Consider the following 25509-nt stretch of genomic DNA (forward strand, 5'->3'; position numbering starts at 1 on the left):
AAAAAAACATTACTTGTCTGTTTATATGGAGACGAATGGTTAGAAGGTAACGAAATTCAAAAAGAAAAAAAAAAACTAATGCTAATATATGATTTTGTAAGAAAAAAGGAAAATAATTCAAGACAAAAAATATGTTTAAAACTACTACATAACAAAGTTAAACTAAGTATTACGATTAAAAATTAATTACGAAAAAATTAACCACAAAACCAGGTTAAAAAAGTATTAAGAAAAATTAACTTAATTGAATAATAAAATTTGTAAGCAAGTTTGTTTTCAATTATTTCAAAAAAATATATTTGGGAAGGAAAATAATATAATATAAAAAATGGTGTGTTGTGAGGCGAAACATTTGAAAATTCGGTATTACAATTTTTTTTTTATATTTTTGGAAGTATATTTTAAAAATAATATAAACAAATAATGAAAATGTTATTATAAGCAAAAAAAATATATATATATATTTAAGACGATATATTAATAATTCTTCTACATAAAAATTAAATCATTAAGATATCGCCTCAGTTTAATATTATTTTTCATTATTTTTTATTTCTTTAACTTAAATTTTAAAACGGTGATTTGTTCAAATGACTTAAACATTGAGAAACATGCAGGGTTGGAGGTTATTTAAGATATTTGAATATTTAATTTTTTGTTTTCATTGTATAATAGTGTTATATATAGGGGGATAACATATACTTTTAAAATTTAATTAAATCAAAGGTTAATAATAATCAATATAGTAGACAAAAAAGAAAAAATATATATTTAAAATTACACATACTTTATCTAAAATAAAACCGACACTGCCAATAGCAAGCGACACCACATGGTCTGACATAAGCCAATTCATTTTTTTATCAATCCTTTACCCATAATTCAATCATCTTTAATGGACAGTGTCGATTTCATAATTAAAAATTCTATTTATTATTAAAGAAAAATGTTTCAAATCTTGTTTAAAATTTATCAAGCATAAAAAGTCAACACGCGCTAGTTCGGAATTTATTTTGTATTTTTTAATTGACGAAGTGTGTTTTTTAATAGCAACAACAACAAAAACTTAAACGCTGCAAAGGCGTAATTCTTTGATAAAATTATGAACGCTTCAAAAGTAAATATTTGCTGGACTAAGAAAAATATCGTATATGTCTGTTGTCACGGGAAATTAAAATATTGTTTTTGGTTCTAACAGATTTTACAAAAATTGTCCGAAGGCAAATAAAAGTTATTTTTTGTTCGTAGAAAGATCTTTTTTTTTAGACCTAATTCTGCTGTTTTTAATTTCCAACAAGTTTTTCTCTAGAGATCTTCATATCATAGATACAATTACACAAAACGTATTGCACTTTATACAATAAAATAGAAAAACTAAAACTAGACAACAAAATCTCAAGCCTAATAATAAAAAGGTCCTTCTATGAAAAATATGGTATGGTTTGTATAATGTGTATGGTAAGGGGCCTACAGCGGAGATATTTTCATATAATCTCAGTGAAAAAAAATGAAAATCCTTATGACTTTGGGCCGATACAAAAACTAATTTCGTAAAAAAATACGAAATTTGGTTTGTCAGCAAATTATGTAGATTTTCTTTCCTTATTTCATTGCAATTTATAAGCACCGCTTTGCTTCCATTTTTATGAAACAAAAATGTTCCATCTATATTATTTGCTGCATAATAAATATATGCAGACATTTCTTATTTCGCTTATTAGATTATCAAATATGTATGTCCTATTGAAAAAATGTGCTATAAAAAATATATAACACATAATTCCTATAAAAAGTGACCACTTTATCTTGTTAAAGTGGCGCAAAAGGCTCTTTTGTTTGTTTTTTATTTGACTTTAAGCCAAATGCTTACGGTTATTATAATAAATATTTATAAAATAAATAACTATGTATATTAGGGATTTTTGAGGGTTGCGTTGTTAAAGAGTACAATTGTTTACTAAGAAAAGTCAATGAAGCTACCATATAGTCGCTGTACATGCTATTTTATCTCATGTGTATAGAAATTGCATGGTGTGTGGGACCAAAACTATCATGGCAGCATTGACATATAGCTGAAGAAAAAGGTCAGTTCTTGTGTTCTATGGTTTTGATGATGTTCCTACTACATCCTTTGAAAATGGATTATAATCACTACACATACAAAGGACAGTTTTTATCACCTTTTCGAATGTCGAAAGATGTGTAAAAGTTAGATATTCATTTTAATAACTGTGTATAAGCCATGTTTGCAAGGATGATAGTATTTAAACTCAATTACTCCATTCAAATTTACATGTACACTATAGGTTTGGCACTGTGAGGTTGATATTCTGCTAATATTCAGATTGGAATAAACCATAATCTTGCGTATTCATAAACAATGTAAATGATTCTCTCTCCGCCTCTTTAAGCTTCATTACAACTTTTCAATTTGTATCTTTTCATTTGCTCGTCATCTTGCCTAGTTTTCTCTATCAAGATGCGCATTGTATAAATTGGCACGTTTTACTACTACCATTTGGATGATCATCAACAACACGCCTAGATGATTAGTTACTTATGTATTTACACACTAGCTTCGTCAGTTCCCGATGTTATGTTAAAAATCGGATTTTCTTTGTTAATAACTTTACGTTAACATTATGTTGGAAATGATGCTCTATCAATTAGAATTTTAAGCAATATTGAAACAAGTTGGGTTTTGTTTTATTTAAAACAAAAAGGATTAAATGTATAAAATATAAAGATTATGTATATTAATTTCTAAAAAAAAAAATTAACTTTCATTACAGGAAAGAAAAATAATTACGTTTTGTTTTTAACTTGTCTAAGATTTGTTTTTGTTTTTCTTCTAAAATCAAACAAAATTTTTAAAAGTACAATGTTTATATATAGATATTAATATATAAGAATATGAACATCTCTAATCAAGTATCAAAGAAAATAATAGTAATCATCATCATCGCTGTTATAATATAGAATAAAGTTGAATTGGATGGAGAAGCATAGCTCTGTTGATTATTTTCTTAATGTGATCAACATTGCTGGTATAATTTTTGTGTTATGTCAAATGAATTTATTCCTCTACTATTGTTTTCATTGGTTTCTCAAATGGTTAAGGGATTCTAGTTCTGTTTTTCTGTAGTTGCTGGTGTGGCTTGGCATGGATGATGTATGTACTTTGTTTGTAAAATGTGACTTTATGTGGTTTGGCGTTTTTCTTTTATACAACACTTTAACTTTCTTCGCTTTGTGATTATAGATATATAAAATAAGTGTTTGGACTTATTTGAATTGCTGATAATTACTATTATTTTTGTGATAAGTGCTTGGGTTATTATTGTAGAAATTAGGAGAATTTTGTGTATTACTACTATTATAAGATGTTTGGTATTTACCGTAGCCATAATCGTAGCCATTGTAATAGCCACCACTGTAGTAATCGCCATAACCAGCATCATAGCCGTAGTTACCATAAGAGGGATATGCGCCAGGACCACCGGACCATTGATGTGCATAACCTATTAAGAAATAGGTACAGAAAAAGTTCAATAAATTAATTTTAAACAGATTGAAAATGGAAAAATACGTTGAAATTGTTTAAGATGCATGAGCATTTGTGACAAACGCATTTTTTGTAACACGACAATTTTGAAAGCAAAATAAGGTAATCAAAAACAAATTGCTCATTTTAATGGCCGTATTCCATCGATATTTTAAAGAAAACAAAACTTTACCCCACCAATGTTACATATGCGATTGATAACCTAATTTTATTATTATTAGTATTTTCGGTTATCTTTGAATTATTTTATATTTTTCAAAAAGTATTAGCTCATGATTGTCTTATAGTCTTTTGTGTGTGTATATTCATGCTTTGGGTAAGTTCGCAAATGAATGACAAAATTACAAATGCTTATTACTTACCGCCACGTCCGTAACCTCCACGTCCTCCTCGCATACCACCACGGCCACCACGACCGCCCATCATCATCATTTGATTTTCTGGTTTAGGTGTGGCACGCTTAACATCTACTTCCTTTCCGGAGATTTTTTGTTTTGGAGTCTTTAATAATTCTGTAACAACTTGTTCTGAATCAAATGTAATAAAACAGAATCCTTTACGTTGGGACTTTTGTTTGTCGAATGGCATTTCAACGTCCACAATCTGAAAAATGAATGGAATGCATTGTCATTAGGATATTTGGGCATTTAAAACTATAATTTCTAACTTACATTGCCAAATTGGCCAAAATAGGTTTTAATTTCGTCATCACTGATTTCTGTTGTCAAACCACCAACGAAGATTTTACCGTGACGAGCTTTAGCTTTTTTGGGATCGACCTTTTTGTTGTTAATGACATGCTCTCCAGCTTCATTTACTTTGTCAATGGCATCTGTGGTTGCAAAGACAATGAAAGCAAAGCCACGGGACCGACCGGTTTGTGGATCAGTTTTTACGTTAATGCTTTCTATTTCACCAAATTTGCTGAAATGTTCACGGAGTTCCTCTGGAAAACAAGGATATTTTTAATATTAAATAATTTCCCTTTTTAAATAACGATGAAAAAAGTGAACGTAGTACAAGATTAGTAAACATATGGAAAAACGAATGCAAAATAAAAAAATAAGTATTTTAATAACTATGAAACCAAAGCAACGTAACAAATTTCTGTAATGATACCACTCTGACTCTATGAATTACTCTAGAATATGTGAATCAAGAGAGTAATCTAGTTCTTAAGAAACCAATGATTGAATTTTGACGATTCTCGAAGCAAACGGAGAGTCCTTGAACAGGCAGTATCTTCACCTATCTTTTGGTGTGACGCATGTGATATGATTAGAATTGTGGATTTTATATTTACTTCTTCTTTTTTGCTTTGAAATTTGCTAATTGTGACTACTTGTTCATTTGATCTGAAGATTTAACACTATAATCAATGTGTAAATATGGATGGCTTTCTAGAGCTTTTATTAAATTTTAGTAACGAGAAATATTTGGTATGAATCCCGGCTAATTTTTGACGTAAGCCGATCTATTTACTATTTTATGATATTTACGTTACTTGTAATGAATTGATGGTAAGTGAATCAAATTTAAAAATGCGTAAATCGACTTCTGTGTCCAACTTTAATTTGTTGTTGTATCTCAATATATGCAGGTTCAATAAGACTTTGAATAGAATAGAACTAATGAAAATTTGAAAGTTTCAGATGGGATTAGCAATGAATATCCCAAATTACAGAAAATATTAACCTAACATCGACATAAATAATATGATTTTAATAAGCAGCTTTGTATAAGATACTGATTATTTTTCTGTAAAAGATGTATATGAAAGTGTACACTTACTTTCCGAAGTTTCCCAGCTTAAACCGCCAACAAATAATTTTCTGGAAATTAAGAGAAAAACAAATATATTAAATTAGTAAATAATTGCATGTAGTTTATTTATTAAACACTACGTGTGAATATATTATTTTTATTTTGTTTTGAAAATTTTACGTTAAAATTATGTTTTAAAACGTTAAAATTTTTTATACAAACACGGATAACTTTTCAGCAGAAAACTTACAAAATTTAAGTAATTTAAAATAATACTACCAAATATTCAAAGAGCGACAATATATGTATATTTTTTACGAGTCGAAAACAGAGGATGGAATGTAACAAGCTAATATTAACAGTGAAAATAATCTGTAAAAAAGGATTCATTCGATAGAAAATGTTATACGATTTTTTCAATCTTACGTTAAATTTAAGCACTAGACAACAATACATAAAGCCAAAATTTCTTGAGATTTTCTTAATTTTCATTAAACGTCTGAATAATAGAAATTGTCAAGACACCGTTAGTTTATTTGTAGACTTTCGTAAAGCTGTGGGTTGAGAGCGATCGAGCGAACGAGTGAGTTTTTGATCAATCAACGTAAGGCGTTTTTTAAATCGGTAAAACAATTACATGAAAAATATACAACAGTTTTTCAATTCAAGAGATTATTAATCCAATTTTTTCTTTCATTTTGGTAAACTAGAGTAGTTTGTGTATTTTATGTATGCTTTACTATGATAAATACCATCGTCTTGCATGGAGCAGCGGTGGAAAGCATTGTTGACTGTTGGTGGGCATTTCTAGTCCATTACATCCTTTTCGATCCTCCTTTGAAGTCCAAAGTTAACGCTGCAAACCAGCGACTTGTCCTCATCTTTTGGCAATTACAATCCGTACATCCAGATGATTGTTGTCGTAAAGTACAAATACTCCACACTTAGAAGCTACTAGGTATGTAATTGGCTAATAGTACCTGCCGGAGAGGAACAAGATTAGTTCACTCAAACACAACAGGAAATAATATATATTGATTATAAAGGGATTATGTAGGCATATCTATTTGAACAGGTGTTGTGAGTTATCCACATTGGATTTTATTTATTATACATAAGTATATATAACTAACTTGTATGCAACAGAATATAAAAATCTCTGCGATGGATACGAACGAATTCAAGTTTGTTTTATGGTTTAGAATATTTGTATTTACTGAAAATATTACTTAAAGCTAAAACAATGATTGGATTATTGTCTGAATATTTGGACACAATAAAATATTTTCACAATTTAGTTGAAGCTATCTATGGGATTCTGAAAAAAATATAAACAACTTTTTCTTTTTTGAAAACGATTCCTTTATTCAACAATAAAAATTGATAATTACGTTAACAATTATTAAGAAATGATATTGATAACCATATGTACAATACATAATATTATAAACTTATTAAAGGTAGTATTAAATTATTTGTAACTAAATCCGACAATCCAATCATTGCAGGTTGAATAAAAGGCACACGTTAAGAAAAATACACAAAAATGAACATAATATAAGTGAAAAGATCGCCTGTTAAAAAAAGTTAATATGTACTTAAAGAATTGCATTCACATAAGATTTTAGTTCTTTCTTTTTTAATTTAGAATGAACAGATGATTTTTAAATCAACAAAATAAAATGTACCCATTTCATCATCTCCACGGATTATTAGAGCTTATTTAAATTATTATTAATTTTAAGGAAATCATTCAGCTTGGGCACTATGACATTTAGCTTCGTATGCTTAATTTGGGATTTTAGAGTTCACAACGAAACGTTACAAGTGCACATATGAATTATTTAGTCTACCAAATCTAAATCTTAAAGCATTGAAGTATGGCTCGTATCTGCGTTTATGTTTTGAATGACAAAAATGTAATGTCAACCATGTTAGGTTAGATATTGCGATACCAAAGATGGTATTCTTCTCTGTTATAAAGAGGTGGTTATAACCGAGTACGAATGTGCGTCCGCGATAACGTCTCGAAATCGGTCGGAATTGGGAAAACCTCATGTCCATTTGTATGCAAAGAGGACAATACCAACCATTGAAACACATGGTGATTCGCATTTATTTGTATATTTTTTCATATAGTCATATTTCACAATACATAAGTGCATATAGTATAAACATATCTAAAAATTTGCGATCAATTTCAGAAAAAATTAATCTTTATTTATATTAAATCAAATATAAACCGCCAATATTTATTTAGAATTTGTCAATATCTTGTAAAATTGAGTTCATTGAATATGAACGTAAAAATAATAAAATATACTACGTATTTAAAAATTTCCCACTACTCATGATAGTATCCACGGCAGAGACGGCCAACACACTGATTAAAAAAATTACTCAATAATTCGACATAACTATGTAGGTTGTACCATGGAGTGTGTATTACTCGAAATACTTTAAAAACAAACCAACATAAAAAATAACTAAATTAGAAATCGAATGTTTATAAATAAAGATTTCTCTACGTGGAAATGAATGCTGTGATGGTGGCCAACGTGCTAAAACTGTCACTATTCGCAAACTCAAACCCATACATATTTTCTCTCAAATATTCCATTATAAACTAAGTCAATCCTCTCATATCAATTAGGGCATCCCATAATCCTGCTGGACAGAGAAATGTATCCTATATTTTTTTCTTGGATTCAATGATTATTTCGATTAAAACAAAAATGTCTCAAATAAATTATTTGAAGCTTTTAACTACTTTAAATGGCGTCGGTGATTGATATCGTCGATTCTGTGATTGAAGCAGTAGTTTTAATCAAAAATTAACTGGATCAATTTAATTGGTAATTGCATCCAAATTATTTTTCACAATGTATCATTACGAGACATCTGCATTATCAGCGGCAATAACTGCAGCATTATCAGCGGCAATAACTGCAGCAATGAAATCTACCTAACAGATCGATGATTAAGGTTTGTACTTTGTTCAGGTTTTCCATCAGTATTTTAAATCAAAAGTGTAAAAATACACATGAAGATAATAAATGTGTGTATAAAATATTGTCAAAACATGGTTTCAACGCATTGATTGCGACCGTGAGTGTCCTCTTCTGAGAGGTCTAAGTGTAATTGATCCACAGAAGATTCCGGCGCGGAAGCTACTTAGTACCCACCAACAATGGTCTTCCATCCAACCGATATGAAAAATTACCAATTCCCCCAAGTTTTGGTTTACGAATTCGGAAGACGCAAATTTTAGCTAACTTCCGAAATTGGTTTTGTAACAATTGATAAAATTACCGAGTATTTTTTTTTACTTTCTTGAAGAATACATATATATGGTCGTGGAATAATTAGCATTCATCAATCTGGCTACTCTAATTTAAAAGTATCTACGCTAGCGTTGGCGGCGTCTAGTCTTTTATACAAATACGCACATACATACACACAGAATAACAAAGGCCGGTGAATGGTATCAAAAAGAGAAAACATACAAAACAAAAACGACGATGACAAATCAGTAAATAAGTAGCAAAGCGAACCGCCATTTTGAGAATCGATAAGATGAAAAAATACGAATGAACGTAGTACAAAAAAAATTCACGAAAAAGACACAAAGCACGCGGGTTTTAAATGAAATCCTTAACCTCACTTTTAGTTTTCGTCCATATATAAAGCCATAATAAAATTAATAAATAAAATTAATTGTAAAAAAAATAGCGAAAAAAACTGAACATTTTAAAAACAAAGTGAAGGGGAAATGGCGCTTTTTTTAAGTACAGTTGAACACACGCCATCGAAGGCAAGATAGCCAAAGGAACCCTCCCATAAAACGAAGAATACACATTACTATACCACGGAGAGTTGTAATACTCATTTTTGATTTCCATCTTTCTTCTGGATGCAATGTGTGTATCCCAGCTTAAGAAAACCGCAAAAATATTTACGTAACACTCTCAAGGGAATTATGCCCTTATATTTTAGATCATTCAATATATTCTACAGTATATTAGATATTTTAGTAAATACCTGTCGTCATCGCGTGCATTAGATTCGTTTCCATTGGTACCGGTAGTACCTCCATTTTCCTTTTCATTAGAAGCGCTGACGTCTTGGGAAAAATCCTCGCCATTCATTTCGCAATCTTGATTTTTGTTGTCGGCCATTGTTTATTTAAATTTATTTAACTTTAAAGAGTTAATGAAGTAATCTACTGAAACGTTTCACTTTTATGAGATTAAAAAAACTGCACTATCTTTTTTCTGTATTTGTCAAAGTCCGATTCCCAAAATTTTGCGATGACGCGAGCGGTAAAGCTGATGACTACAATGGCCGGAAAAGACAGAAAACGTTGACGGTGAAAAGACTAGCTGATGTTAAAAACTTGTTTTGCAGTGCGCTGAATAGAAATCACGTGCTGAATTTAAATTAACTATATTGTCATCTCTTTCTTTAAAGGTCCAAATAAGCAACATAAAGCAAGATGCTTGTATACCATTTAGTGCGAAACGTACAACAAAAAATGCTATCTATCCCTTTTTGTTATATTAGAAGCTGGCAGAAACTAAAATGCTTAACGGACCGTTGCTACGTTCAGTTTGACATTTTATAGTAGATTATTTTTAATAACCGTAGGTACTACGTTCAGGTTTCACGCCGCAGTAAATTTTTTGAAACAAGTTATTAAGAGATACGATAACTAATGCTTCGTATTTTTTCCATCCATGATTTGGCAAGATTTTAAGATTTAAAAAAATTCTCTGCCAGCATTTCAAAGTTCCATTTCATCCTCATCGCTACCACAGACTCGTAAGTGTTACTGCAACAATCGCCAACTGTGATAGTATTTTGCCATCACTATTGTTACAAGAGCCATTTTATATTTTGTGAAACATCAAGCGCAACTAGCTTCTTATAATTTATGTAAATAAAAACGATAATGAAGTGCTGAAAACATAGTTATTTCGCTTAAAATTGTGAAAAGTATATTAGTGAACAATTTTTGACTTTCCAAATGTAATAAAGTGATAGTTTTTCAAATATTTTTCCAGACACGCTGCCTCCATTGGGAATAAAAGCACTGGCTGATAGACGCTACAACATGTAAATTGCAACTTGTAACTCAACATCAATCTTTTATTAATGCATAAAAATATGTTAAATGTGATGTGATAGTTGTATAAATATTATATTTATGAGAATTTATAAATGTTTAATAAAATTAATAAACATCTAAACAATCGTGTTTTACTTGACCACAATGATTCTTTTACAACTATCTTAAAATGCACTTTCTCTGATTGCTTGAAGGGGCTCTTATTGGTGTCATTCTAAATGTATCCAGAAGGGCACCTAATATTTGCACTCATGCGTTACTTTTTTGTAGTAACTTGGCGTGGTACAACTTCTCAATAGTGACGGCGCTTTTTAAAAATTCCGTAATACAAAGCCTATAAGGCCAATTAAATTATCGGGACGGAGTGTCTGTGTTTGTAAAGATTCTTATGCGCCGTCCAGACTTATGCGGTTGAACATAACTTATAATGTGGCCAACATCTGAGATATGTTCGACACGAGCATTGTCGTCCGGATAAACTTATATTCTGGACGGCGCATTACATTGTGGCCAATCGATACGAATTGTTTAATGTTGAAGATGGGATTCACTATCAAATTGATATGGCGTTACCTATGAAAAATGCCCAATAAACACAAACGTTTGAAAAATGCTAAATTTCAACAATTTTTCAAACATTTTTTCAAAGGATTAGGGTAATATTCAAGTTGATAAAGTGTTGAGAAAATCGCGTTCTCAACAAAAAACAGACATTACCCTCAACAGTAAAATTCAACACATTAGCAATAATATCTCAAGTGTTATCCTCAAATTGAAATGCATCGCTACTCAATTATTTGTCAAACAATTTTCGATGCGAGTCAAATTCAAAATTAACATCGTTGCAAATACTTTTCAACCTAAATGTGTATGAATGATATCCCCACTTCAAATTGAAAGTCAAAGCCAAAATTCTATGAATTTTGTATAATTTATTCATTTTCATCAAAATAAAATATATAATAATACACTACACTACATAATACACTACAATACCAATTGATAGATAATAATCTTATTAAACATATCAACAAATAAGAACAAAAAAAAACAAACAACAAAACTTTAAATATCTTAAACATTATTAGTAAACACTTTTGCATTGATAATTCGATTTCCTTCCTTTTGGTGTCATAAAACAGCATTAAAATTTATTAACATGCGGGCAATTTGAAATTAGGAACGTACTGGACCGCGTGTTAGAATTGATTTCCAGCAGAAAGAATTCACAAAATATCCATTTTAAACTGATAATAGCATATGAATTAAATTGACGATGTGATGCACATTTTCATCCAGAAGTTGTTGATTTCAACAATTTGTGTTTTTAACAATTTTAATTGGTCGCACTTGTAATGCTTCTGGAAACTTGTTCTTGTTGATAAGCCACTCATTTTTCATTGGTCAACTTCTTAATGTTTGCAAGAATGTAGCATCCAAAGATTTTAGTTTTCTGCTAAGAGATTTAAATTTAGTGACTTCTCTAAAGTGTTGATATAATTTTTCATATTGACGTACCAATTATTATAAACTATTTGAAACAGTTCCAGTTAATTTTCCACCATTTTTTCATCGGTCAGCTTTTTAATGTTTTCAAGAACGTAGAATCCATAATTTTAGTTTTCTGCAAAGAGATATACATTTACCCTGCCAACATTTTTTGAATTTGGGGGCGCTTCTGAGAATCCCCACTACGTCGAAAACAATCATATACGACATCAAAAACTCGTCGGAAAAGCGCCGTCACTATTGAGAAGTTGTAGAAGAAGTTGTAGTTACTACGAAAAAGTTTCTCATCAGTGCAATTATTAGGTGCCTATTTAGATCAATTTCGAAGGACGAAAATTGTTCACCATATACCTTTCACAATTTTAAGCCTAATATCTATTGTTACGAATTTGATAATTATAGATTTAAGTTTATTTAAATTAGTTTCCGTTAATTTAAATTTCAAATTGTAACGATAAAATTTCGTTATAACTTGTTGGAATCATCTATTCATTTTCTAGCACTTTCCTGAATTTCTTTTATGTTCTTTTGTTTGCTTATTTTCATGTAAGTTCTCACTCTCTTTGATAACAACCCCTTTGCTTTGTTATTTTGCATTCTCATTTCATCTCATTGTATATTGTCATTGTTTTTGTTCTTGTAGTAATGCGAGCGTATATCTATGTGAGTGTGTATGTGTTTAGCAGCCACCAGATGAATGACTTAATGGTCGTAGATCCTTCTAGCATTGTCTAAGAATGTTCTGGCGTTGCTAGAATATTGTAGTGCTACCAGAATGTTCTCGTATTGCCACACCGTCATATATAAAAGCGCTCGCATGCTGCTAACGAGTCAGTCTTAATTAAAGCGTCAAACGAATAACTTCAGTGTGAACGAATTGTAAAGTGTGAAGTCATAGTAAATAAATTGTAGATTGTCGTTATTTAAAAGAACTGTGTTTTAATTGTCGGGTAATTAAAAACGCCTAAATATAAAAACGTAACAATTGGTGTCAGAAGTGGGATAACGAAAAAAAATCTACAATGAAGTTTAATGAGCTTCGAGTGGAAGACTTAAAAAAGGAATTGAGCAAACTGGAGCTGCCGACAACAGGCAATAAGGCCCAGCTTCAAAAGCGTCTACTGGAAGAGTTTGAACGGCGTAATATGGACATTGCGACGCATGAGTTTGATTATAAGGAAGACATTGATGAATCAATACTCGTCAATACAAGCACTGTAGAAACTCCATCTGTGGCTTCGAATGTTGTGGATTACACATCAATGCTCAATGCTTTGAGCAAAATGATGGAAGAAAATTCTAGAAAAATGGAAGAAAATTCTAGAAAATTGCTGAAAGAAAATGCCCTACAAATGGAAGCAAATTCTAGAAAAATGGAAGAAAATTCTAGAAAATTGGAAGAAAAATTCGACGAAAATTCTAGAATGGTCAACGAAAAATTACAACAAATTTCTGAAGGCATGGAGAAACGTGTGGACCATATAGAAAATCAAATTGTGGAATTGGATAAGAAAGTTCTTTCCGTGGATGAGAAAATTATGGTTCATGATGAGAAGTTTCTGCACATCGAGAAAAAAATGTCAGAGCTGGAAATTAAAGGTGGTCCAGTGCGCGTCATCGAGGGCTCAAAAATCAAAACTCCTGTTTTCGATGGCTCAACGTCATTTGATGTCTTCAAATTCCAATTCGAAATGGTTGCTTGTAGAAATTTGTGGAATGACGATGATAAAGCAATTGAACTTCTATTGGCATTAAAGGGCAATGCTGCTGATGTGATACAAAGCATTCCAGCTGCTTCTAGAAATAACTATAATGAAGTAATAGCGGCACTTCAACGCAAGTATGGTGGAGAGCACAAGCAGGACATCTTCAGAATGGAATTGAGAGGAAGAATCCAGAAATCGAATGAAACCCTACAAGATTTCGCAACAGAAGTTGAGCGTCTAGTGCTTTTGACATACCCAGGTGAGAGTCATCCTCTTGTGGACCGCATCAAGATTGAAACCTTCGTCAATGGTATTCGAGACCCAGATATAAAATGTGCAACATATGCGTCACAAAAGGCTACATTCGCTGAAACAGTAACATTCGCACTTGCACAGGAGACTGCGAGATTGCTAGCGCGGCCTCAAATTCACAAGGTACGTAAAGTAGAGACAGAGTGTGATGAATCAAAGTCCGTTATTGAGTCGATGAAAGAGGCCATGAAGCAGGCAATGCAAGAAATGAAGCAAGAAGCAAATAAATCCCGGATCAAATGCTATAACTGTGATAAGCCGGGACATCTAGCTCGAGAATTCAAAGCACGACGCAAACGGTCAAGGTCCACATCACCATCTCCATTAAACAATAGCCATAAGAAGGTGACCCCACAGTCAAGTGAGTCACCTTTAAACTAAATCGAGCTAGTTCAGCGGGGCAAGAGCTGGCTCCCACAGACGATGGCCCCACCATCTCCATAGCAATAGTTCAACAGAAAAATAACAATTTAACTATTGCGGGTGTTATTAATGGCGACAAGCGTACTTTGACGTTGGATACTGGTGCATCAAAGTCTATCATTAGATCTGATTTAGTAAAAGGAAAAGTTACACCACTGATTGGAGTCAAGCTACGCACGGCTACAGGGGAACCCGCAACCGTATATGGAAAGGTCACCGTAAAATTAACTATTGCTAACAAATCCGTTACTTATGATTTCATTGTGGCCGATATAGTAGACGAAGTTATAATTGGAGCGGATTTCATGATTGCTTTTGGTCTCAATTTGGATATGAAGCGTCGTGTAATGACATGGTGCGATGCCGAAATAACGGTAAACGTGGGATACGACGGGAATGCACCTGTCAGACGTTTGACATCGAGCCAGTCAGAGTCTATACCACCGAATGCCGAAGCAATTATATGGGTTTCTATGAATGGAGATTGTGAAGTCGGCCAATTGTGGGTTGTTGAACCAGCAGAAAACAAAAGCAACAACATCTTGATAGCAAATGCCCTGGTAACAACGAACGAAGAGAGACTAATACCAGTTCGTGTCTTGAACTTGTCTGACAATCACGAGCAAATTGTAAAATTTTCTGACATTGGCAAATGTACACCAGCCGAGGCAATAGTCAATTTGGAAGGCAACTCATCAAAGACACATGGAGCAGTGAGAAAACATCTAGAAGCGTATGTCGAGGCTTGGACACGTCATCTATCGCCGTCAGAGAGAAATAAAGCCAAGCAATTGTTGTGGAAAAACGCCTCTGCTTTTGCTTCTGAAAAGGGAAATCAAGGAAGAACATCTGTAGTGAAACATGAAATTAAAACCGCAGAAGAAAGGCCCATAAAACAGGCACCTCGAAGTGTTCCCCTTGCAAAAAGAGACGAAGTTCAAAAGCTCATAAAGGAAATGGCGGAGAGTGGTGTGATCGAGCCGTCATCAAGTCCTTGGTGTTCCCCAGTTGTGCTGGTCAAAAAGAAAGATGGAAGTACCCGATTCTGCGTGGACTACAGAAAACTGAATGATGTCACCAAAAAGGACAGTTATCCGCTTCCACGCATTGATGACACGTTGGACACACTAGCCGGAACAACATGGTTTTCTACGCTCGATTTGCAGAGTGGATATTGGCAAGTAGAGATCGCCGAGAAAGACAAGGAAAAGACGGCTTTTGGCGTTAATGGCGGTCTCTGGCAATTCAATGTAATGCCGTTCGGGCTCTGCAACGCTCCGGCTACCTTCGAAAGATTGATGGAGCGGGTACTGAAGGGGTTGCACTGGAAATCGTGCTTGATATACTTGGATGACATCATAGTGATGGGCAAAACATTTGACGAGCACCTTAAGAACTTGAAAGACGTTATCCAGCAATTGTCAGCCGCTGGTCTACGCCTTAACGCAAAGAAATGCTCCCTTTTTCAGCGGGAAGTTAAATACCTGGGTCATCATGTGACTGCAGAGGGCATATCCACCGATGAAGACAAAATCCAAGCTGTCAGAGATTGGCCACGACCCCGAAATCTCCACGAATTAAGAAGTTTCCTTGGGTTATGTACATATTACCGACGATTCGTCCCAAACTTCGCCAGCATCGCCGCTAGTCTCCATAAATTGACGCAAAAAGGTCAGAAGTTCCAGTGGAGCGACGAACAGGAGGATTCATTCCAACATTTAAAAGAACTTTTATGTTCAGCTCCTGTTCTGGCGTATCCTATTCCGGGCGAAGAATTTGTTTTGGATACAGATGCTAGCGCGCATGGTATTGGAGGTGTGCTATCCCAACAGATAGACGGCAAGGAGAAGGTCATCGGATATTTCAGCCGAACGTTGTCCAAGCCCGAAAAGAACTACTGTGTAACGCGACGAGAGCTGCTAGCCGTCATAGAGAGTGTAAAACATTATCATAAATATTTGTATGGACAACACTTCTTGCTCAGGACTGATCACTCAGCTCTACGATGGTTGCTCCAATTCAAGAATCCGGAAGCTCAACTGGCACGTTGGATCGAGAGGCTCCAAAGCTATGATTTCAGTGTCGAGCATAGAAAAGGTGGAAAACACGGTAACGCTGACGCTTTGTCACGTCGACCTTGCAGTATAGAATGCAAGCACTGCTCGAAAGCTGAACATAAGGAGGAGATTGTTGATATTCGGCTGTTACACATCGAATCTGGAGTGGACTGGCCAACAGAACAGCGTAAAGATCCCATTTTGAACAAAATTATTTCGGCAAAGGAAGAGAACGAGAAGCCCAGTAAGAAAGACATCGCAGCCGAAAGTCCACTTATGAAATCATACTGGGCTCAATGGGATAGTTTAGTTCTAGTCAATGGATCCCTGCAACGTAAATGGGAAAGCGAAGATGGCAAAAGCAGCCGAAATTTGATCATCGTTCCAGATTCCAAAATAAGAGACGTTTTGGCGGAGTTCCATAATGGTCCCAGTGGAGGTCATCTGGGAATAACCAAAACCGCCGAGAAAGTGAAGCAACGATTCTACTGGGTTGGATGCCAGAAATCAATTGCTGAATGGGTAGCCAATTGCGAGAAGTGCATGAAAGCGAAAGGTCCAACAAGGAAAAGTCGAGGTCCTATGCAAGAGTATAGACCTGGAGCCCCGTTTGAAAGAATAGCAATGGACGTGGCAGGCCCTTTCCCAGTAAGTGATTCTGGAAACCGTTATGTCCTTGTGGTCATGGATTACTTCAGCAAATGGCCGGAGGTGTATGCAATTCCAAACCAAGAGGCAAAAACGATTGTGGATATGGTCAACAAAAACTGGATATGTCGCTACGGTGTGCCGTCCGAGATTCACTCAGACCAGGGAAGAAATTTTGAATCGGCCATATTCAAAGAGATGTGTGAATCCCTTGGTATCAAGAAAACGAGGACTACGCCATTACATCCACAATCCGATGGCATGGTAGAAAGGTTTAATCGCACCCTGGAGGAACATCTTCGAAAAGTGGTGGACAACGGCCAGAGGGACTGGGACGAGCATATACCAAAGTTTTTGCTGTCCTATAGATCTGCCATTCATGATTCCACCTCTCGAACACCGGCCAATGTTCTATTCGGAACTGAGTTGAAGTTGCCTGGAGATCTGATATTCGGCGCTAAACCTTATGAGCTCGCCATGGAAGAAAACAGAAACGACATCCCAAACACTTTCGGAGAAGTTCACGAATCAGTGCGCAACAAAATAAAAATGGTCAGCAACAGAATGAAGGCGAGATACGATCGTGCTGTAAATACTGAGGGCTTCCAAGAAGAAGAATTGGTTCTGCTATTTAACCCGCAACGAAAGAAAGGACTGTGTCCCAAACTGCAAACACAGTGGGAAGGCCCATACAAAGTCATCAAGAAGATCAATGATGTTGTATACCGGATTCAGAAGGACGACAGCCCTAGATCAAAGATGAAAGTTGTACATCTGGAACGATTGGCTCCTTACGGAACAGGTTCTGTGCCTGTTCGGGACGAACAGGCTTAAGCGGGAGGCAGTGTTACGAATTTGATAATTATAGATTTAAGTTTATTTAAATTAGTTTCCGTTAATTTAAATTTCAAATTGTAACGATAAAATTTCGTTATAACTTGTTGGAATCATCTATTCATTTTCTAGCACTTTCCTGAATTTCTTTTATGTTCTTTTGTTTGCTTATTTTCATGTAAGTTCTCACTCTCTTTGATAACAACCCCTTTGCTTTGTTATTTTGCATTCTCATTTCATCTCATTGTATATTGTCATTGTTTTTGTTCTTGTAGTAATGCGAGCGTATATCTATGTGAGTGTGTATGTGTTTAGCAGCCACCAGATGAATGACTTAATGGTCGTAGATCCTTCTAGCATTGTCTAAGAATGTTCTGGCGTTGCTAGAATATTGTAGTGCTACCAGAATGTTCTCGTATTGCCACACCGTTATATATAAAAGCGCTCGCATGCTGCTAACGAGTCAGTCTTAATTAAAGCGTCAAACGAATAACTTCAGTGTGAACGAATTGTAAAGTGTGAAGTCATAGTAAATAAATTGTAGATTGTCGTTATTTAAAAGAACTGTGTTTTAATTGTCGGGTAATTAAAAACGCCTAAATATAAAAACGTAACACTATGTTTTCAGAACTTTATTTTCGTTTTTATTTAAATAAAATATAACAAGCTGGTTGCGCTTGGCGTTTCACAAAAAATAAAATGGCTCTTCTAACAGTAGTGATGGCAAAATACTTTCATGTACATTTTATACTTTTTGATATGCTTCCCCCATCACAGTTCGCGATGGTTGTGGTGACATTTACGAGTCTGTGGTAGCGATGAGGATGAAATGGAACTTTGAAATGCTGGCAGGGTAGTGACTTCCTTAAAGTTTTATTTCATTTTTTATTTTCACTTACCAATTTTTATAAACTATTTGGCTATTTGTCTAAAATTTTCCATTTTTTTTTATTTTTTGCAATTGACCACGAACTTCGTTGCACAAATAAGTATTGAAAACCACATGGTTTTTTCGTTGCATTTTATGCGCATTAGAGACTATCAGTTATTCCGGACGGAATGTCGGTGTTTGTAAAGAATCTTACAGTGTGTCGGATCGATGCGACATGTCGGCGATGACTAAATAATCGGTAAATGTGTTATCAATCCTATAAACATGCAGCAGTATCGATTATGCCTTCGGACTTAACTTATAATGTGCACAATATATGGGATATGTTCGATACGAGCACTGTCGTCCGGAATAACTGATAGTCTGTAAAGCGCATTAGGGTAGTGTTTTGTCAAAGTTTTCTCATATTATCTTCAACACTTTTTCAAAGATTTCGTCAACATTTTGGCAAATTGGAAGTAATTCGCAAACAATTTGAAGATGAGCTATTTCAAGTCAAGTTGAATTTATGTTGAAAATTATATTTACCCTCAAACTGAAAAGTTGTTGCATTTGAAAAACGCTCATCCTGTGTTTATTGGGTGGTCATCCTTGTGTTTGTTGGGATTAGGCTCAAAATCAATTAAACGTGGATTTGAAATCCTATATTTATAAGGTTGAAATCTAGTTAAAGTTGATTTTGGAAGTATAATGTAAATGAGAAATTAACAAGGAGCAGTATCGATTATGCCGTTGGACATAACTTATAATGTGGCCAACATATGGGATATGTTTGACACGAGCAATCTCGTCCGGATAAACTTATAATCTGGAAGGAGCATTTGAATTTCCCTATCGCTTCAAAATCATGGCCAAATTTGCGCGATAATGCCAACTTAATACTAGAAAATAATAAAAAAAGTAATCGTGAAAATTTTGGATTTTCATAAGTGAAAAACCAATGAAGTATTTTTTTCTGAACAATTTCTAAAATTACAGTCACATTGTTCGAATTCTACGTTTACACTACAATCGAATTCTTGCTTTTTCGATATTTGCAAGTCTCAAATACAAAGCGAGATTTCAATTGTCCAAAAATTAGAATTCGAACATAGTGTGAGTGTATTGTAAGCTAATCATTTGCATAAATGTTTGAGAGCATCGAGATTTCATCCCTTGTGGTAATATACTATAATAGGGTTGTTTTCTTTTAGAACTGGATGAAACATTTGTATGGGCTATCCAGAACATCTTTGCACTGGTGTTCTATCCAGAACATCTCATCAGAACAAGCATAGAGAATAAAAAGACAAAAGGACGAAACTGTGAAGCGAAACTGTGTCATTAGGTGGCAGTCATGAGGAAAATTTGTCAAATATCATGCAGTTTTTGTCGGCGCTTCTCTCAAATATCATACAGTTTGCGTCGGCGTCACCCAGTTCAGTTCTCTGCCGGCGTTACGAAACGTAAGGGAAATAGGATTTAGAACCTACTTTGTAATAACAAATGTTATTTTATATAAATCTTTTCATTCTATTAATTTTTTTGGCAGACAATTTGAATTTATAACTGCCGATGCCTTTATAAACAATTTATCAAAACAGCGCTTCGACCGCAACGTCGGTAATACCAACGCTGCAGGCATTGTGCGACATCTATACAGTTGACATTTGTTGTTTTTGTAGAAGAGACATTTTCGCTCTCTTGCGTTTTTATTCTCTCTGGAACAAGTCGCTCCGACGTTGCCAGATTGTATTTTCATAAAGTGAGCCTTCTTCGATTCACAACAATTTATTGTGACTAATTTTTCGAAAAACATGAAATTCAAAGTGGTACAGTGTCATAAATAATCGCGGCAGTATATATTTATTACTCATTGGAACGTTTCATACATAAGAAATGTAGGATTTCAGTGTTGCATATTTTTGGAGATGTCCTGGATAATCGAGTACTCTGTTTTCTTTCACGGCTTAGGGTAACCAGTGCTAAAAGAAAACCCTTAATGTTTCTTATGCGTCGTTCAGACTATAAATTATTCCGGGCGCAATGTTTGTGTTTGTAAAGAATCTTACAGTGCGTTCAAAAGATACGAATTGTCGGCGATGACTAAATAATCGGTATATGTGTTATCGATCCCATAAACATGCAGCAGTATCGATTATGCCTTCGGACTTAACTTATAACGTGGCCAATGTATGGGATAAGTTCGACACGAGCACTGCCATCCGGTTAAACTTATGCGCTTTACAGACTATCAGTTATTCCGGACGACAGTGCTCGTGTCGAACATATCCCTCATATTGTGCACATTATAAGTTAAGTCCGAAGGCATAATCGATACTGCTGCATGTTTATGGGATCGATAACACATTTACCGATTATTTAGTCATCGCCGACAAGTCGTATCGATCCGACACACTGTAAGATTCTTTACAAACACCGACGAATACCACTGTAAAGCGCATTATAGTCTGCACGGCGCATTAGTGTAAATGTTCGAGTTTAAGATACCTGCACCATTTTCTATTTTTCTTGTTTAAAAACGGCTGTATTGACATCAATGGAAAATTGTTCTTTGCGTCTCTTTTATGTATGAATTCTATCATTTCAATCTATGTCAATTCAGCAATCAAAATTGCCTGGGAGAAAAAGAAACAACCCGTTGAAGCCAATGAGACAAATATATGATGAGCATAGCGTTTTAGAACTTTTTAGAACATACTAATGAAGAAGCACAAAAAAGAGGTTCACTTTCAACACTTGTTCAATTTCAACGCTAAACTGCAATTATTTTTTCGCATATACAAAACAAAAAACACTGCACTATATAGAAATAACAAAAAAGATTGAAATATAAAAACAAAACTGTGATTTTATGAGGAAGAGATAAATTGTGTGTATGCACAATTTTGGCTGATTAAATATTGAACGAGAACGCGATTGGGAATCATATTTTGCCATACTATAAACCACACAAAAGAGGAAAACTAAAATTTGCAAAAATACACAAAGCAAGAAGAAGAGGCAGAAGCAGACGAATTAGTACGAAGGCGAATACCACTATTAAAAAGCCGTCGCAAAGAAGTGAAGGGGAACTAGAAGAAAAAAGTAACGCCAAAAATAAAAATAATTTCTATTTTTTTAAACAAAGATTACAAAATTCGTTTGATACAACAAACGAAACTAAAACATAGCGTTTAAATTATCTTAATAATAATCAAGGGCATTTATTACCACCACCTTGATGAGCTGTGTGCACTGAAAGGGAGAAACAACAAAAAGGCAACTGGAAAAAATTCGATTACATCCTTTGGACGTTTATCCAACAATTAATATATCAATAAAATTTTGCAGCCTTTGTGTGTCGAAACAAAACGAAGAATTTTCAAAAAAGCAATAAAACTAAGTGCTTTATTTAACTTCAACTGGTAAGTGGTATATTTTGTTCTATTTTTTTTCTTATATTTCAAGACCATGCGGCATTCGTTTCTTTGTTGTAAATGGTGTTTTTTTATTTCTTGAAGCATTTTGTCTTTTCCATAAATGTTAATGTAAATTTTTTCCGGCATAACATAACCTAAAAATTTTGGAAACATTTGTTTTAAAACGTTTGTTGAAAGAGAACTCTCTTCTTCACTCTTTTGATACTTCTTTTACATGCTGTTTCTTCTATGATCCAAATAAAATTAGCCGAAAGATACACGCATTATTTGAAGCCATTTGTGCAATTTTTTTTGTCTCTTTTATCCATGTTTCACATTTGTTATATTCTTAGCAGAGGCCGAAATAATATTGTCTTCACGCCGCCTATTTTCCTTATTCACGTTGCGCCGTCGCTTTTGCTATCGCTTTAAGTTAGTTATTCTCAATTGTAATATGTTTATACGAATTGTGATAATATTCAAATTTCGGCTCATCTTATACATATATGTGGCAAAGGATCTAATTTTACGTGGTTCGATCCAATACAAGAACTGAACTGTTCCAAGTTAGATTTAGTCTTATATTTCCTGTCACTTATGAAGATCTTTTTTGCGTCTAGGGTTTTTGACTTATGTCTAATTGTCCTATTAGTTAAATTTTTAACAAGGGCATCGGTTTTTCGACTTGGAACACAAAATGTAAGGTAACTTTTTTGTCAGTAAGGCCTATTTACGCAGTTACGGCCTGGAATTTTCCATTATCGCTCAAAATCTCCCCAAATATGGTATCCAAATAAGAGGTAATAAAGTGTATATTTCGAATTCAAATAAAAATAACCCAGAGAGGTCCCTGGTCCTTCAAAATATCGACCCCCCTTTCCAAATACGCAACATATTAATGCTTATAAACCTCATATTAAAGCTTATTTCGAGTTTAGGAAAAAACTTTAAGCGTCCTATACAAGCTCCTTTCAAAAGTAAATACATCAAATTCTATAAAAAAATACTGCTTTTAGACAGATGTACATTTAGGAGGATGAAATCGAACTGGAATGCTGGAAGAAGTCTCTTTAGACCTATGTGCTATGAAGTTACTTTTGTTGAGATCTCCTCTAGAATAACATACCTCTGATCAAATTTGATGCAATTTTAAAATTTTTGGGTTCTGAATACTAATATACTCCCACCACCATACCCTTCTCATTATAAGAAGCCATATTTTACACATATCAAATATATTATTTTAAACAAAAAAATTAGTTTGTTTCTTGAAATGAAATTATTAAACGATATTTCAAGTGGTAATAATGCATGAGGTGAAAGTATTCATAAAATACTATTGGACATATGAACATATTACATTAAGCCAAAAAAATTAAACATAATATATAATATATATATTTTTGTTTATTTATTTATAATTAGTTTTCCTCTAGATGAAATATTTTTCTAGTAATTTACAAGACTTTATACTTACGAATTTCCGGTTATTATTATAGTAGTATTTTTTAGATTTGCTTCCAACCAATGATATTTTTTTCTTATTCAATGACGAAATTAAATGATACAGTTATTATACCCTCCACCATAGGATGGGGGGTATATTAACTTTGTCATTCCGTTTGTAACACATCGAAATATTGCTCTAAGACCCCATAAAGTATATATATTCTGGATCGTGGTGAAATTCTGAGTCGATCTGAACATGTCCGTCCGTCCGTCCGTCTGTTGAAATCACGCTAACTTCCGAACGAAACAAGCTATCTACTTGAAACTTGGCACAAGTAGTTGTTATTGATGTAGGTCGGATGGTATTGCAAATGGGCCATATCGGTCCACTTTTACGTATAGCCCCCATATAAACGGACCCCCAAATTTGGCTTGCGATTGCTCTAAAAGAAACAAATTTCATCCGATCAGGCTGAAATTTGGTACATGGTGTTAGTATATGGTCTCTAACAACTATGAAAAAATTGGTCCATATCGGTCCACTTTTACGTATAGTCCCCATATAAACGGAGCCCCAAATTTGGCTTGCGATTGCTCTAAGAGAAGCAAATTTCATCCGATCCGGCTGAAATTTGATACATGGTGTTAGTATATGGTCTCTTACAACCATGCAAAAATTGGTCCACATCGGTCCATAATTATATATAGCCCCATATAAACCGATCCCCCGATTTGGCTTGCGAGGCCTCTAAGAGAAGCAAATTTCATCCGATCCGGCTGAAATTTGGTACATGGTGTTAGTATATGGTCTCTAACAATCATGAAACAATTGGTCCACATCGGTCCATAATTATATATAGCCCCCATATAAACCGATCAACAGATAGGCCCCATATAAACCGATCCCCAGATTTGACCTCCGGAGCCCCTTGGAGAGCAAAATTCATCCGATTCGGTTGAAATTTTGTACGTGATGTTAGTATATGGTATCCAACAACCATGCAGGAATTGGTTCATATCAGTCCATAATTATATATAGCCCCCATATAAGCCGATCCCCAGATTTGACCTCCGATGCCTTTTGGAGAAGCAAAATTCATTCGATCTGGTTGAAATTTTGTACGTGGCCGATCCCCACGTTTGACCTCCGATGCCTTTTGGAGAAGCAAAATTCATTCGATCTGGTTGAAATTTTGTACGTGGTGGTAGTATATGATATTTAACAACCATGCCAAAAGTGGTCCATATCAGTCCATAATCATATATAGCCCCCATATAATCCGATCCCGAGATTTGGTTTTGGAGCCTCTTGGAGGAGCAAATTTCATCCGAGTCAGTTGAAATTTGGTACATTGTGCTAGTATATGACCGTTTTATTTTTCCTTTAGATAAATAATTTTCTTTCAAATTTACAGTAGTTTATATTTATTAATTTTCCGCTTATAATTACAGTTGAAATTTTTCTTTAGAATTGAATGCATCCAATGAAAAAAATTATTTCCGAATAAAATTTTCAATTATGTTTTAATGGGAAATATTTTATATTTAATTGAAATTTTAATGGTTTAATTTTTTAATTAAAAATGTGGAAATATTCAATTATTTTTTTATTGGCCTTATTTTTAATTTGATTACAAAGTTAATTGTATCAGTTTTTTTTTTTTTTTTTTTTTTTAATTCATTACGTTTTCAACTTCAGCAACAATCAACTTTTTCATTGGAGATATATTGTTGCCAATTAATATTTTAATTAAAACTGTAAAAATTTTCTATAATTTTCTTAATTAGCTAATTAAAATGTGGCCCCCATATTTTGTAGTC

At 33.9% G+C, this 25509-nt stretch overlaps 2 protein-coding genes across 5 annotated transcripts in view; one reads left to right on the top strand and one right to left on the bottom strand.

The window, feature by feature from the left end:
* The window catches only part of sqd (RNA-binding protein squid), a 16274-nt gene extending 6600 nt beyond the window's left edge, over nt 1–9674 (bottom strand). For all 4 annotated transcript variants that reach the window (XM_075292090.1, XM_075292089.1, XM_075292088.1 and 1 more), the window contains exons 1-5: nt 9371–9674; nt 5357–5397; nt 4237–4511; nt 3928–4168; nt 3399–3521 (exon numbers count right to left, since the gene is read on the bottom strand). In XM_075292090.1, coding sequence (XP_075148205.1) covers nt 3399–3521; nt 3928–4168; nt 4237–4511; nt 5357–5397; nt 9371–9507 — 817 coding nt within the window. In that variant the 5' untranslated portion in view covers nt 9508–9674. The remainder of the gene's footprint in view (nt 1–3398; nt 3522–3927; nt 4169–4236; nt 4512–5356; nt 5398–9370) is intronic.
* An 11879-nt stretch (nt 9675–21553) lies between these two features.
* rin (ras GTPase-activating protein-binding protein 2) overlaps nt 21554–25509 on the top strand; it is an 11677-nt gene continuing 7721 nt past the window's right edge. Inside the window, exon 1 of the mRNA XM_075292094.1 lies at nt 21554–22245. The gene's annotated coding sequence lies outside the window, so the exon portion shown is untranslated. The remainder of the gene's footprint in view (nt 22246–25509) is intronic.

Source organism: Haematobia irritans, chromosome 1 (genome assembly GCF_050003625.1).
Source record: "Haematobia irritans isolate KBUSLIRL chromosome 1, ASM5000362v1, whole genome shotgun sequence".
In the NCBI taxonomy this organism is placed as follows: domain Eukaryota; kingdom Metazoa; phylum Arthropoda; class Insecta; order Diptera; family Muscidae; genus Haematobia; species Haematobia irritans.